The 17,310-nt window shown below is 40.2% G+C and overlaps 1 protein-coding gene across 1 annotated transcript in view; it reads left to right on the forward strand.

Moving 5' to 3' along the window:
• auh (AU RNA binding protein/enoyl-CoA hydratase) overlaps nt 1-17,310 on the forward strand; it is a 37,731-nt gene that overhangs the window by 12,484 nt on the left and 7,937 nt on the right. The window contains exon 6 of the mRNA XM_056737091.1: nt 7,731-7,787. Coding sequence (XP_056593069.1) covers nt 7,731-7,787 — 57 coding nt within the window. The remainder of the gene's footprint in view (nt 1-7,730; nt 7,788-17,310) is intronic.

Here is a 17,310-nt window from a genome sequence, read left to right on the forward strand (position 1 = left end):
TAACACAACAGTTACACCTTGAATCCTTCAGTGCAGGTTCACAAATCCAATGTGCACAGAGAAGAAAGACCAAGTATGGTTTGCTTGTCTGGCTGTTTAATGTTGGTCTGATTGTTTGACTAGAAAGAAATGTAGTTGCATTAAATGCGTAAGGAATATGTAAAACTGTAACAGCGGAACACTATTTATATTCTGTCGTGCAAAGGAATAACCAATGACGTCACTTTTTTTTATCTTTGGCTTATCAATCATTTGTATAATATTAGTATAACTAAGAAATGCAGATAACTAACACAAGAAAACACAACAACAAAATTATCACATAATAAAAAACATGATTTTTTAATTTCTTTATATTCAGTGGAATGCAAAAGTTTACAGACCCCTTGCAGATGCTGAAAAAAGCAGAAACTTTGGAAAAATAAGAGTATTTTTTAAAATGAAGGTTTAATTTTTATTTAGTCCTGCCCTGAGCAAGTTATTTCACTAAAGAAATGTTGACATAAAGTCCACACTAAAGAATAATAACAGAATTTCTAAAAATAGCCCAGTGCAAAAGTTTAGACGCCCCTGATTCTTAATACTTTATGATGTTACCTAAACAATCAATGACAGTTTTTATGTTTAGTCATAGTTAAGGGTTTCTTGTTTGTCATGAGTCATTAGACTGTCCACCGATCTTATGAAAAATTATCTAGGTCCTCCACAATCTTTGCTTTTTCAGCATTTCTGGATATTTGACTCATGTCCAGCATTAACTGTATGATGTTGAGATTTCTCTTTTTACATTGAGGACAATCAAGAGACAAATACACAGCTCTTATAATAGATAGGCACATTCAGTGCTGCCCACAAAGTCAACACGATTCATTTAAATGGGTGCGAAACTAGGGATGCTCCGATCCGATATTTGTATCGGAAAACGGCGTCGATACTGAATAAAATTCTAGATCAGGTATCTGTGACAAATTGCACCGATACCCGATCTAGCTGACATAAAATTTCTGCTAGGCGATGTAAAAGTTCCTGGAGACACCGGCGCTTTAACTCTCTCGTGGCTGTGCTTTGCAAAGCGTGTGACATCATACGCTAGCAACGTGCTCTGTACGTAGTGCGCGTGAACAAGCGAACATAGCTTACATTGAGCAGCGAACAGCATGGAGCGACAAAAAATATCTGCCATTTAGATTTATTTTAGAACAGCTACGCCAACAAGTTACACCGCTGATGCAATACATGCGAAGTAAATGTTCCGAGGGGTGGTGATAAAGCTGTTCATTATAATGCTACTAATTTAAGCACGCCGAGTTCAATAAGCTGAAGAAACTAAAACGAGACGGTACGAAGCAGCTAACTTTGGAGGAGACAGCGGAAAGAATTCTGAAATTTCCATCTGGTAGTGTGAAAGCAGCGAAAATCACTGAAAGCATACTGAATTTCATATTTATGGATTTGCAACCGCTGTCCGTCGTTGCGAACAATGGCTTCAGACTCCTTATAAACCACCTGGAGCCGCGGTACGACATGGTGAAGCGTAAATATTTAACTGAGACCTGAACTGTACCAAAAAGTCTGCAAACACGTATACGGAAAAAAATAAAGATGTCAATGCGCTGAGTTTTGGGGATAATTTGATAATGAATTTCTATTTGCACCAACTAAACTATTATATCTTTTTCCGTTTATTTTTACATGTGCAGTTTTACCAAGCTAGGGAAGCTAGTGTTTTATTTATCTTTCGTGTTGGATGTTAAATTTGATTTCCACTAAACTTTAGCTTAGTTTATTGGACTTTGCTTTAATGACTAAAGCATTAAAAAGAACTGATTCCTGTTTGAATATCTAAAGCAGTAAAGCTATTCCTTTTTTGCTCAATTTCAGCTGCTTTAATGTTTATTGTGCATTGATTTTTAAATTATATTGGCACATAACAGTTATTAAGAGATTTTGTTTCCATTAATTTATACCTGTTAGTCAAGCTAGTGAAGCTGTTGTTTTATTCAGCTGCTTAATTTGACTTTAATTTTGAATTTCAAGTTTAAGATAGTGAACATTTTGTCTTATTTTGCTGGTTTAATAAATAATTAACTAAATTTGTGAATCATTTGTTTGTTATTTTGTTTTACGGGTCAGGAAATTAATTATAAGTCGAGCCTGATGTCTTGCACAGCAATGCACACAGTTTATTAAGTAATATTTATAATATTATATATAATAATATAATTTATAAATGTTACCTTAGTATCGGATCGGTACTCAGTATCGGCCAATACTGAATCTCAGGTATCGAAATCGGTATCGGAAGCAAAAAAGGTGGATCGGAGCATCCCTATGCGAAACCTCTGAAAATGGTTTTGATGTAAAAAATATTATATTTAATTTCCTGAAAAACATTAATGTATTTTTAAATCTTCTGAAGGACATTAGTAAATTAAATAATAAGATGTATAAATGAAACAATAACAATTTACACCAAAACCATTTTCAGAGGTTTTACACCCACCTGACTTTAAAGTAATGCCAGGTTTATGTGTCTTTGTTTTTATGACATTTCTACATCCCAAACACAGCTATGACTAATGGAATTGGATGTGTTAGATTTAAAGTGTGCATGCAAATATTCAAACATTGACCATAGTCGATTGAATTGGGGGCACAGGGGGACCCCCAAATAAAACTCTGCTTAAGGCCCCGTAAAGGCTTGGGCGGGCCCTGGTCGTGCACCACTTACACAATAATAAAAGACAAAAATAACATAATACATATGAAGAGTTTGGTTCCAAAACGCTATAAATGTGTATTCTTTAAGATGAAAGTGGCAAGATGAAAACCACTATTTTCTGTTTTAAAGTTTCACATAGCATCTTTAGATTTTAGTAACATAAAAAATACAAAGCCAGATTTTGATTTTAAAAGATGTATAATAAAAACGGATAATTTTTCCCCCAAAATGAAATAAATCCATTGAATCAATTTAAAAGTTATTTTTCATATTGAAACTGTTGAAAATACACAACAAAGTGTGCTGATCCACATATGACAGACTGTGAACTCAATACAATACTAATTTACATATATGCACTGGACTAAAAATACATTCAGTCTGTCATCACTCCTAAAATGAATTAAACGGGTCTCTTTAATGCAATAAAATAGTCATCTTCTTAATCTCCTCATGTAGATGATACGATTTCGATGGCTTACGTTTCTTCCCCACCACAGAAACCATCACAGGTTCATCAATGCATAAAATTATTAATTTTTGTGTTTGTTTGTTGAAATTCTAATCCAGTGATGTGTGCCCTTATTTATAGGCCATCAAAATATAACAAAGACATTATAGAAGAGTTTTTAACCTTTTTGTCTAAAGTAGTCCCTTTAGTTGACAAATTCTTGATTTTGGGTGATTTTAATATACACGTGTGTTGCCCTCGGCATCAACTGGTGAAGGAATTTACGCAACTCTGTGACTCTTTTAACCTTGTCCAAGATGTTAACGGACCCACTCATACATATGGGTATACCATCGATCTTGTTCTTTCTTTAGGGATAACTGTTTGCAACATCAATATTAAGGAAAGCGGAGTGTCCGACCATATGTTCATTATGTTTGATGTTCTACATCCCTTCCAACTCCCTATTGTGCTGAAGGAGGTATTTTTTGTTTGTGCATTAACCCCTTCTACTGCCGGGGAATTCGCCAAAGCTTCTCTAGAATCTCCAGCCAGATCTATTTCAGATAAGTAGGTCCATGGTCTTAATACAGAGGAACTAACAGAATTGTTTAGCTTGACATGCTCAAACATTCTGAATTCCTTTCTACCCTAAAGTTGCTAAAGGTAGATCATACCATGGCTGAACCCTCATACTCGCTCGTTGAGAAGGGAATGCCGTAAAGCAGAAGGCAAATGGAAATCGGATACTCTGCATGTTTCTCTTGATATATACAAGAATTGCTTGTTTACTTTACAAAGTGCTGCTGCTAAAGCAGCTAAAATTGAATACTTTGCTGATATAATAGATAAGAATTTGCATAACCCAAAAGTGTTATTTAATGTCTTTCATCGAGTGGTTAATCCTAAAAGATCAGTATTCCCAGATGCTAACCCGGAGTTGTGTAATAAGTTCCTGAACTTTTTTTAGGAATGAGATAGAGACTTTATACACTTGCATCCCGAGTACGAAGGATGGCCCGGAATTTTCTAATTCGGCTGCCAACCCCATTCAGCTAGCAAACTTTTATCAAATTGATCTTAATAAACTATCACAAATAATTATATCTTTAAAGCCGTCTTCTTCCCCAGCTGATTTTATTCCGACTCATCTTTTTAGAGAAGTATTAGGAGTGGTTAGGCCAGCTGTGTTATTAATTGTTAATAGTTCACTGAGTACTGGGGATTTCCCTTCTTGCCTTAAGCATTCAGTAATAAGGCCACTACTGTAGAAACCAAATCTTGACCTGACCGATATTGGAAATTTAGTTAAGATTCGGGTTATTCTATCACTCCTCTTCCTTCCAGTCAATAATCTGGCAGCTGCATTTTGCACGTGCTGTAGCCTATGTAACGTTGAGTGAGGCAGACCTGAATACAAATAATTGGAATTCTCCAGCCTGGTTGATACAAAAGCATGGATGATCTTCTCCAAATTACTCATGGATAGAATAGGTTTTATCTTAGCTACCAACCGAATAAAATATAAGCATGTTTTCACCACTGAATTAACCTGTTTCCCACAGTTCATCTCTGAGTCAAAAACAACACCAATGTGCTTAGCATGTTGTTTTGCACTATTTGCCTGGCCGGGGGGGCTGCTTTAGAAGTTAGACATCATTAATATTGCATATAAGAATTTATAGTCTGTTTAATATTTGACATGTGATTCTCTCTCCTTTATCTCAAATGTGTGCTTTCACTTTGCGTGTGTGCGAGTGTGTTTGTGTGTGTGAGTCTATGTCAATGTGTGTAAGTTTGTATGCATATTGTGTGTCTGTCTTTTGTTGTTTTCACCTTTTTCTTGTTTTTACAGGTATATGCCTTTAGTTGTTTTTCTTGTATTCAATGTGTCTCATGTACAGCTGCTTTGTAACAATGAACATAAAATGAACGTTATATAAATAAAGTTGAGTTGAGTTGAGTTGAGCAAGGGGATGGATGTTTTGGGACATAATAAGTGGATTGGAACTTAAAGGTTCAAACACATCACTTCTGTTTCAGACTCATTCAAGTGGAGAAAGTTATTCGCAACCTATGCATTTATTTCAGTGAGGCACTGAACCAATGTAGAGTATGACTTCTCCACTGGGTTTAACGGGACATACAGTTGCGAGTCGTCAGCGTAGCAGTGATAGGTAATCCCAAATTTCCCAAAAATAGACCCCAAGAGAAACATATATAAGGAGAACAGGATTGGACTAAGAATTGACCCTTGAGGTAATCCACAAAATACAGGGGCTGCAGGAGAAGAATGGTTACCAATGGTGACTGAGATCGACCTGTTAGACAGATAGGAGGAAAACCAGCGCAAGATAGTGCCATTAATCCCCACTTCATGCTGTAGGCGTGATTATAAAAGATTATAAAATAATCTTATGATGGATTGTATCAAAAGCAGCTGTTAAATCCAGTAAGATTAAGATAGGGGAAAGATCCCTGAATCTAACATCAGCAGGAGGTTGTTGAACACTTTAAGCAGAGCTGTTTCAGTACTATGCCGAGCTCTGAACCCTGACTGAAACCTGTCTCAAAAAGCATGATCTGAGAGGAATGCAGATAACTGGTGAAGTACAACCTTTTCCAGTACTTTCAACAGGAAGGGCAACGAGGCAATAGGACGAAAATGTCCTAATTGGACTCCCCAGAGGGGAGCCGCAAGCCCGGGTGTCCCTTGGATTGTCGGATAGTTGAGTCATTAGCTCATTTGCATTTATGGTCACCTAGAAGTTTGGGGCTGTAATACTCTTAGAATAAGATAAAATTAGTATGGTATAAAATACATTACTGTGCTATACACCATCTTTTAAGGAATGAAGAGGGAAACATTTAGATATGAAACATGCAAGGATTATAAGTACATTGACCTGTAGTTTGTACAAGAATGTAAATATAAACAGAATACAACTAAACACACATGCCTTTGAGGTTATAGGTGAGGTTGAATAACATGGGGACAAGCATACAATGTGGGAATACATGTATATACATTTTAAACCAGTCTTTCGTGGCTTCGGAGATAGAAAGAGACATTCAAAAGAATGAAGATGAGGTCCTCAGTCTCCAGGGCCCACATGGCTTTTCTTGCTTGGGGGAGCACTCGGTCCTCCCCAATGGGACTCCTTTGAAGTCCAGGGGAGTGTATTCGACTCTATCCTGGTCAAATGAGGGATGCTTTAAGAGAGGGCAGTTGGATCAGACTCGCTGGCGCCGGGTAGATTCCTGCTGAGAGCCCATGGTGTTTTACAATTCCCAAATGGTCACCTTTGGTCCGACCAGATCCTACACTTATCACATAGGGATTTAAGAGAGGAGTAGTTACATAGGAAACATGCTAGGCTTTGAGCTGTGAATCATCCCAATGTATGACTACAACAAGCTTAAATCAAAACTTGCATCATTACTGGTTACAGGTAACTTAAAATGGCCAGAGTGCCAACACACAACAGCCACAAGAGGAAAATTGACCCCAGATTGAACAGAAGGATAGTGCGAATGGTAGAAAAAGAACCAAGGATAACTGCCTAAGAGATACAAGCTGAACTCCAAGGTGAAGGTACGCTAGTTTCTGATCGCACCATACGTCACTTTTTAATCAAATGTGGGCTCGATGGAAAAAGACCCAACATAAAAAAGCCAGACTGGAATTTGCTAAAATTCATATCGACAAGCCAAAATCCTTCTGGGAGAATGTCCTTTGGACAGATTAGCCAAAACTTGCTTTTTGGCAAGTCATATCAGCTCAATGTTCACAGACAAAAAAATCAAGCTGCATCTTGCACACGGTGCCTTGAATCTGGCACAATGAAATCTCAAGACTATTAAGGCATTCTCTCCCTTTGCGCTGCTCCCGCTTCGCCTTAGCACTGCTTACACGTGCAGTGTAAAACGGTTGTTACACAGAATAACCTTGACTCCGAATTTTTGTCATGAAAAGAATTGTAAGGTATGTCGGGTACAAATCTTCGAATGGATGTAGTTAAATCTTTATCACCAGAGCTTACAGCAGTAACAGACGCTCAGTCAAGTGTTTGACATGGTAACAACACATGGTATCAACGTGGTAACTAAAAATGCATATATTGTGTGCCATTCTTGGGACATGAACCCATGACCTTGGTTTTACCAGTGTCCATGGTCTACGAGTTGAACTACAACAGCATGTCATATTGGTAAACTGAAAGCAACCAATTCACCAAATACTGCGAAAACTTTGATAAATTAAAGAACAAAAGTAACATTAACAAGGTAATCCTTTAAAAATAATTATCCAGCAAGAATTTATTTTTTTGTTGCATTTTTTATTACAGCACAGTTGCTTAATGACAATGTTATTCTTTATTTGCATACTCTGTATGATAGCCCTTGATTTTACAAGCAATTATTTGCTGTAAGTGGGTACATTTATATTTTTCCTAATGACTTGTGAGATAATACACAAAAAATCTGCTCATCTGACACACGCTAATTGAGTCTGAATACTTTTCCTTTACTTTCCTTTTCCTTTTTATTTTACAGCCACCTCTGCTAAGATGGGACTGGTTGAGACAAAATTAGCCATCATTCCTGGAGCAGGTAGGAGCCTTTGTTTATACTTGTCGGCATGAAGAAATAAACTTTAAAGGTCCTTTTCTATAAAATGAAGTTGATCTGTCCTTCTGAATATTTGTTTAAAGGCAACTATGTACATAAGCAAGGGTCTTTCCGTTTCAACTCAACCAAAGGTCCCTGCCTTGAATTTACGATTATTTTAAAAGTATTTTTCATTACAACACCTGAATTGATGAAAGCCAAAATATTAAAAGACATTAATGAAAAGTTACGGTGGAGTAATCCACTGGTTTCTGGCTGGGGGGTAAAAATGACAAGTTTTACCTTAAATTTGAAGCCATATTAGAAGGGGTGATAATGACATGAGAAACATGCCTGCATCATTATTTTATTTTTACACCGTGATCGCTAAATCTTTTAGTAAAATCTGTTGTCTTTTTTTTGTCGTCTTCTCTGTAGATTGCTCTATACATCGCAAGCTTGCAGCCTTATTTTTGTTTACAACACGATTTGCAGCCCGCAGCACAGAGCAGTGAGAGTCAAGATCTATTTTTATAATGAACCACTAACTAAGCATCAGTTTTAAAGTTTATAGCGAAAATCCAGGTCTTGTTTATTTTTTTTAGTGGATACATTTATTATGCTATTTGTTTTGTTAATAATAATGTTAATTCTCAACTAAACTTTATTTATGTAGCGCTTTTTAGAATTTTAATTGTTACAAAGCAGCTTTACAAGCAAAATATTAAAGTTAAGAACTCGAGCTGCTGCGTTTTGAACTAGCTGGAGTTTTTGTAATAAGCCCACAGGACAGCCACCTAATAGTGCGGAGCAATAATCTAGTCTTGATTATGAATACATGAATTAGGTTCTCTTCATCTGATAGTGACAGAAAATGACGTAGTTTAGATATATTCTTAAAATGGGAAAATGCGGTTTTACAGGTGTTACAGGTTCTATAGATAAAACGCCAAGATTCTTTGCTGAATAAATGGTGGGGAAATTTCCTCACAGCACATGCCTAATGAATACAGCTCAAAACTAGTTTTGTAGTGTTCATATTCTGGACTTTTGTTTTGCACATTAAAAACGGTCAGGAAATAAACGGGAAACTCCAATCCACAAAAATACCATAATACAGATTTTTGGCCAAACGCCCAGCATATCCTTGAACATAACCATTTCAGTGTCTTTTTTGCACAGAGTTACTGTGAGAAGTTATTGGGTTATTGGGCCTCCTTCCTTCCATTTTATTGAGATGTGTTACAGTGGTGCCGAAACCCGGGAGGAAGGACAGACATGCTGTCGGAGAGTCCTCGCCGCCGAGTGGCCTCGCGGTGCCGGAGACGAAGGGCGTCCGCCAGTGGCTGCCCGAAGCGGTGGCTCTGGGGAAACGGAAGTGCACAGTGCGGCCACCGTCAAAACTTCGGTGGAACGGCGACCTTTGCTGCCGCGCCCCTGGGTCGAGGTGGGGTGGCTTTCGTCCAAGCGGGAGCGGGGGAGTTGCCGCCGTCCGCCAGAGGCCGGAGCCTGCGTCCGTCACCCGAGGGGGAGGAGCAGGGGGCGGAAGCGCCGAGTGCGGCCACCGCCCGCCAGAGGCCGGAGCCTGCGTCCGTCCGCCCAAGGGGGCGGAGCAGGGGACGGGGAACCCGCCCCGACTCCCAGATTAAGGAGGAGCCACCGCCGGCCGCCCACCGAAGCCCCAGGGCCACCGCAAGGCACCGCGAAAGAGTACTCCGGCTGGTTGAGGAACAAGCAGCAGCATGTCAGGGAACCGGACTAATTTTTTTTTTCCTCTCTCCCCTCTCTCTTTCCGGTCGCTCCGAGGGCTCCCGTCTCCGTTGTCTCGTCTCGTCGCTGCATACCCCCCACCCCACCCCCCCCGAAGGAGGGGGAGGGAGCTTGCACACTGTGAGGGGTGATGGGGGTATGTAGTAGAGTAGGCAGGGCGAGACCGTGGTTCGAGTCCGGTGAGTAATTGTGAATTAGCGCCAGCTGTGCGCACACCGGCCTCGAATCACGTAGGAGATGGGAGCATATAAAAAGAACGAGCGACCGGACCGTCGAAGAGAGAGGACCGGGCCCGAACTTATGTTATGTTTGTATTTATATTTTTGTTCATGTTTTGTTCGCCGGCGGTCGTCCGTGAGGGGCCGCCGGCTGTTATATTAATTTATTAAATGTTTAAAATGTCTTCCGGTTCCCGCCTCCTTCCTTCCATTTTATTGAGATGTGTTACAGTCCTGTATCTGCTGAGTAAGCTGTCAGCTTTTTTCAATTGGATGTTACCAAACTGATGTCAGAAAAAATCATACTTAATCAGTGACTTTAATTGATGATAAGTGTATACTAATTCATTTTGAACAATACCACAGTCCCCTAAAGGGTGTAAACAGTAGTGCAACCTGGTTATTGCATATTGTTTATTTTTCATTTTCCCTATATTGTTATTCACTCTAATATATATGTTGCGATTTTACAATTAAAGGCGGGGATGTCCGATTTCCGAATTACGCTTGTTTAGAAAAAGTCGGGCAGAGTACCAAAACAACCTTGTAGCCAATAAGCAGTAAGGGCACAGGATGGACATATGTAGAAATAAGCGCTGACGAAAGTGAATGATTGGGGTAGGGGTGTGTCTGTTTTGGTGATTTGAACATCAACAACGGCTATGAGAACATCCCGCCTTGAAGGTGGAAGCGGTTCCGACATGATTCATCTTGATTTAATTTTTTACTTGACAAAGACTTCCAGTTTTAATATTGTTTGTGTGGACTTTTTCCATGGATGATGGGTAATGGCTGTAAGAATAATGGCTTACTATATTGTAATCACTGTTGAGCTTTTTGGCATGATTTTTTCACTGGTTGGTCTTTCCCCAGCTGTCTGTGAATAGTTTATCTTCTCTCTAAAATCTGTCTTTGATGTGACGCATGTAAAACCATAATCAATTGTCCATATCATTGGAGCCTGTTAATGTCTGCTGGGATTGTGTATTCCTTCCAGGAACTCTTGCACATGCTTACACTTGTCTGCCTCGCCAGTTTTATGGTATGCAATGTGCACAGTAACACTCACCAACATCTCATGCTGATTTCAAAACAACCCTGACCTAACCCCTTATACTGTTTTCTGGTAATCTATCTTCTCCCTTTTTTCTTTTTGCTGTAAATGCACTGTAGTTAGCCAAAGTTTTTTCTCACTGATTCAGGACTTTTCAAGGATTTACTTGAATTTATTGCAAACTCACACCACTTAAAAAAACATTGTTTGTTTCGCCATATTGCAAAGATGAAAAGTTCCAGAGTTCAGGCTAATTAAATCCACTAATACTCATTTGTCAAGTGTGATTTTAAAAAAAAATGTCTGGATTTAAATAATGTTGTTGTAACACGGTTCAATAAAAGGAAGAAAGGAGGCGGGAACCGGCGAACATTTAACAAACTTTAATCAAAATAAACATACAATAACATGGAAGTAAAATGAACACAAGAATACAAACTTAAAACATATGTCCGGGCCCGGTCCTCTCTCGTCAGCAGTCCCGTCGCTTGTCCTCTTATGCTCCCCATTTCCTCCGTGAGATATGTGGGACCGGTGTGCACACAGCTGATTCCAACTATCACTCACTCCACCGGCCTGCCCTACGGCTCTCGTCCCGCCTTCCTCACCACCGTTGTTACCTCACTTCCTGGTCCATCAACCCAAAGTCAATGTTTTTTTATGGGTTTTTGGTTAAATGCCTAAAATGAGGTACGTGCTAAACAAAACCTTCACGTTTGATTCAATTACATAAAACACACCAGTTGTAATGCACATGGTTTTTGACGATTTATCGTGTCTTAAAAATGGCGGTTGCTAAAAGGGACTACATCCTTTGGTGGAAGAGTAAACGTCATCACACATAAAAATCTCACCAATAATGTAACATGGACACAACTCTATAAAAGCGTTGTTGATCAAGTTTGAAAAAGTTATCGGAGGCTTGGTGGTAGTGATGAAAATATCAAACGATTGTTGTGTAATGTGTTTATGTTTAATGTTAGCTTTTATCTTCTGCCGTTTGTGTTAAGGCTTTAAAAATAGCTAATATTTTGTTAATTTGTGAGCTTTGCGGCATCTGTAGACCTATTAGCCTCATTAATAATGATCATGAATTACTAGCAAAATACTTGCCAGACGTTAAGAAGTTCACCTTCCGGCCATTATATCTTAGGATCAGACAGGCTTTGTAGTAGCTCATCATTTGTCTTCAAACATTCGCAGACTTTTGAACATGATGTGGCAAACCACAAGTTTTACCGAAGGGACATTCAACAAGGTACTGTACCTTTAAGGGAGGGAGGAGTTAGTTTAGTTGTTGTGTTCCGGTTGTTGATGTGCGTGGTTGTTTTGACCTCGCTGTTCAGAGTGTGATTCTATTAAAGTGGAGCGTAAAGCTTTCTCGACGCATATTCGTCTCTTGTCTCCTTATTTATTGTACTCCACAATGATCCTTAGTCCCTCAAAGTCATATCTTCCAGAAATGTTTATCTCACTGGATGCATGAAAAGCATTTAACCTGTTGAAGTGGGATACCAGCTCATAGTTTTTCAAAAAAATTGGCTTTGGTCCTAAATTAATTTAATGGATACAGTTACTCTATTATGCACGTTTAAAATTATGAAACATCTCCCGAATTTCCTCTCTCCCGTGGCACCAGGGTTGCCTACCCTCTTTGCTTTAGCTGTAGAGCCTCTCTCCATAGCTTTAAAAGCATTGTAGTATGTTCAGGGATTCATAGAGGAAGAAAGGAACATTACCCTGTATGCGATTACCTCTTTTTGCATGTTCTCCCTGTGTCAGCGCTGGACAGGGCTTGACGCCGGTCGGAAGGCCGGTTGCTGGACCGAGCTTGGTGCCGGCTGCTGGACCGGGTTTGGTGCCGGCTGCTGGACCGGGTTTGGTGCCGGCTGCTGGACCGGGTTTGGTGCCGGCTGCTGGACCGGGTTTGGTGCCGGCTGCTGGACCGGGTTTGGTGCCGGCTGCTGGACCGGGTTTGGTGCCGGCTGCTGGACCGGGTTTGGTGCCGGCTGCTGGGGGGAATCTGCGGCCGGGCTGGCCGCTCGGACTGTCACATTTCCCTACGGCGCCCCCCCAAAAAATATTTGGGGCTAGATACCGCCGGAACTGGGTCCACCGGTTGCTCCGGACTGGACACCTGCTGGACCGGACAGGACCCCTGGTTCCGAGCTGCCCTCCGTTGCCTCTTCTTCTTCAGCCGAGCCACCCGCCTGGTGGTCGGTTGAAGGAACAAGGTGAATGGGTTGGGCAGCTCGGGATTGGGGGCCTCAGACGAGGACCCTCAGGACTCCCGTCTCCCCCGTTTGCCACCGAGGTCCGTCGGCGGCAGAGGGAATGGACCCCAACCTGGAACGAGAGGAGACTGGACAACAGCTGGGAGAGGAGTCTTGGTAACGCTCCTCTCGAAGCTGCAGCCGTTCCACTAACTGTGGGAACGGCTGATAAACCAACTCCTCCCATTCAGGAAAAGATGGTGGGTTGTCCATCCCGGCCATTAGGTAGGCACTCACCAAACTGAGTTGGAGGTGCAGGACCAATGGTTGGCGTCGTCCAACTTACTGCCCGCTGGGTTTTATTTTTGGGTATTATCAACCTCGAGGTAGCTGGTGGCTGGAGATCCCAAAGCTCATCGGACCCAATGGCGCTGCTGTGCAGAGGGTGGGCTGAGCTGTCTCCAGGTGCCAGCAGACCCAGGGCTGACAGCAACAGAGGCGGGAGAGGGAGGCTGGACTGGACCTTCTTGAAGGTTGTAGCTGGACAGAACAAGACGAGATGTGAAAGAGCTGGACAGGACCAGCAGGGATGTGGAAGAGCTGGACAAAACCAGCAGGGACGTGGATGAGCTGGATGGGACTAGTGGGAAGGGAGCAGCCAAAAGTCTGCTTCATTAGCCCAGTCTATATTGAGTCCAGTAATGGCTAACCATCTGCAGCAGGAGTGTGGGCTGGGCTTCCCTCTAGCCCCTCGAACTCCACGAAGTTTCCCACGGTGATGCATAGTCTTGCCCGCTCACGCACCTGGTCATATGCATATTGAGGCTCTGGCTCCGGGGTAGAGCCCTGCACGGGCCTCAAATCTAGTCCCTAGCCTGTCCCTGGCCCGAGAAGCACGGGTTGGAGCCCAGCCCTGCAGCTTATCAAAATGTTTTGACCCGAACCCCGTCTTTTTTTCGCTCCACCGACACAGCTTATACTACTGTTATAATAGCTCAGATTTAGTATTTTACAGAAAAGTGATTATATTTTGTTTTATTTCGTTTATAGGGTTAATTTAGAAAAATGTTTGGCGTGTTTTCTGTTTGTTAAATGTATTTTTTTTACCGCCAGCAGTAAGTTAACCACGTTTGGTCAATTTAGCCTATATTTAATATCACATCAACACTTGACCAGTCTACAATAAAATCCACAAATATAAAACACACAAAAGTAGCCTATATCACAATGTTAGATTAAAAGTTTATTATCACCATCTCAGAACAAAGGCATTTCTATGAAGGCATTACAATGCCAAAAAGAAACGAGCGCACTGCTGATGCTTGCTGCGCGCGGCACATAACTTCTGCGAGAGGACAACGGATCTACACGCGAGGAAACGGAATCCCGCAAGCTCGTTTGAAACATTCACGCGCGCATGGCATCCAATGTGCGCGCAATACAAGCCCTCGCACGCGCATTACATCTTCTGTGCGCGCAATTACGAGCCCTCGCAGAACGCGCATATATAGTCTCGCGCTCTCCTCTGCTGCTTTTGCTCGCGCGAACATTTTTATTTTTGGCTGTCGCGGGGCGGGACTTGCTGTTTTGTTGTAACCTCAAACATCATTGGTTACTTCCTGTTTTCCCGAAGTCACTTGCGATTGGAGCACCTTGATCATCAATCTCAAGCTTGTAGACAGTCCCTTAAAAGAATATTTTGTGCACTGACAAGATCGGCCATTGATTATGGCAGTATGGTATATAGCTCTGTATGTAAAACACAACTTTTAAAAGTAAAGGCAATACAGTCACAACCAATGAAAATGTGTTGCAGAGCTTGTAGATCATCACCATTATCAGCAGTTCATGTAGAGATGAGAGAGATGCCTCAAGAAATCTGTAGGTTCAAGTTAAGGATCCAGTTAAAAATGATTTTGAAGGACTGTTGGGAACATGAGTATAAAAACTTGTCAAGCTTTGTATGAAAGGCCAATGAGGAAGCACGGAATATGGGTTTAAGTGACATACATATTGCCCCTACAGTGGCTAGGTCAACCATTCCTTGGCTCTTCCCATTGCCTTTGGTTGATATCCAATTGCATAAAGAAAAACATAACAATGAAACAAGTGTATTAGAAAGTTCATTTGTACAGAAATATTTAGATCTTACTTATTATAGTGCAGTACAATTGTACACTGACGGTTCAAAGGATCCAGATTCTGGGAAAACTGCTATAGCAGTATATATTCCTCTATTTAAAATGAAAATGTCAAAAAGAACTTCAGATCATCTTTCTGTATTAACTGCAGAACTAATAGCAATTGTGTTGGCACTTCAGTGCATAGAAGAAATACACCTAACAAAGACAGTTATATGCACAGATTCTCTTTCAGCAATAAACAGTTTGTCAAGTGGAAAATCATTCTGCATTTGATGTCTGTTGTGTTTTACAAAGTCACAATGCAGGGCTCTAGACTCACTTTTTGCACTGGTTGCACTGATGCGCCTAACTTTTTTTCTTAGGTACACCATCACAAAAGTTAGGTGCACCCAAATTTTCCACCGCATCGCATTTAACGCATTTAACATTTAACTGGTTTTACCAGTTACATTTTTTTATGTCCATATAGGCAAAATTTACTTGTTAATGATTAACTAACTATCTGGTCAACACGAAGTTCTTTATTTGAAGCACAAATCTACAAGAAAGGTAACTTGTGTTGGTGCTTAAAGTGCTTCGCTTAACTGAAATTTAAACATAAAAGACCTCAAGATAAATGGACCGAGGCTTGACATAACCTGGGAGGTTGATGGCTCCGTGTTAGAGCATTGCTTATGATTTTTGGACGGATCAGGCGTTACATTAACATTATTCACGAAAAAGTTGTCAATTGTTCTTTTCATCTTCTCTCATCATTCGCTGCTACAACCACACTGTAAAATCGAATTGTTGTCCTTACTTACAAATTATTTGTTAACTTTACTCAGTTATCAAAATGTATACATATTACTAGTTTTTATTAAGTTACAATTACTTGCAGGGGAAATGAAACACCTTACTTTTCGCCTTTAGTATATTTTACTTAAATCAAGCAAGTAGCGGCAAGCGAAGCAATTACTTTACTACACCAGCGAGAGGCAGTGGAGAGCAGGTCCTGTCTGTACGCAGAAAAGATTCCCAGCATGCTTTGCGCCAAACTGCATTAGGAGAGTGCATTTTTAAAAATATGATTATTTTATATGTTTTCAGTAAAGTTAAAGACTTGATAGTGTTTAATGTTCACTTCTCTTAGATATTTAGAAGAGTTTGACATATTTTTCAGTTTTGTGGTTACCACTGTTTAGAAGATAGTTGCATGTGATTAGGGTCTGCGAAGCTACATGTGTTTTTACCAGTGAGCAGTCTGTGCACACAGGTCTGAGATCAGTCTCCTATTGCTCATTTTGTCTCGCACAAGTCAAGGTGTTTGATTTATGCATTTTAAGAATAATATTTATGTGAAATAAAGAAATTAACTAAGTGAACTTAAAACTGCAATTAGGGATAAATTAAATATTTAAACTGTAGCAAAATTTTATTTAGCTATACAGTAATCAAAATTGAGTATTGCAAACTTGTCCAGGTTTTCATCGCAATAAATCAAATGGAAATTCTTAAGTTGGTAATAATAGTTAAGTCAAGAGTACATCTGAACTAATTTTTTTAGTTACTTGAACTTAACAATACCGTTTCACTTTACTTTTTTTTTTAAGGCAATCGGTTTGCGTGATTTTTTTAAGTAAGATCAACTAATTTGATTGTACAGTGCACTCTGTTTAACTGACATCATTAGGCTACTCACTTGTCTCTGTCTGACTGCAACACATGCATTTTCAAATGTACTAACCAGAGGTTGCGCTAAACGTTTTTATTGTGCGTCCTTTAAACTGACAGGCTCGTAAAAAATATTATTACCCGTCACTATGGTGCAAGGTGGCGTAAGGTGGTAATTAGTATGTTCGTGAAGTCATCATGCTGTAATTGCGTCTCGGAACTTTTTGTATTTTAATACAACCGAATGCCCAATAGAGCCGTTGTTATTTATATTCATTTATATATTAAATATTTTAATGTTTATGTTCATATATGATTAGATTTGAGAAAACCCAACAGATGGTGCAAATTTATATACAGTTTTTGATACCATATTCAAGCCCTATTCAAATCAGTTTTATTTTCCTCATATCTTGTTTATGTAACTAAAGTTATGGCTGAGGTCGGCTGAAGCGCTATGATGTTCAACGGAAT

The sequence above is a fragment of the Triplophysa dalaica genome, chromosome 22 (assembly GCF_015846415.1).
Source record: "Triplophysa dalaica isolate WHDGS20190420 chromosome 22, ASM1584641v1, whole genome shotgun sequence".
In the NCBI taxonomy this organism is placed as follows: domain Eukaryota; kingdom Metazoa; phylum Chordata; class Actinopteri; order Cypriniformes; family Nemacheilidae; genus Triplophysa; species Triplophysa dalaica.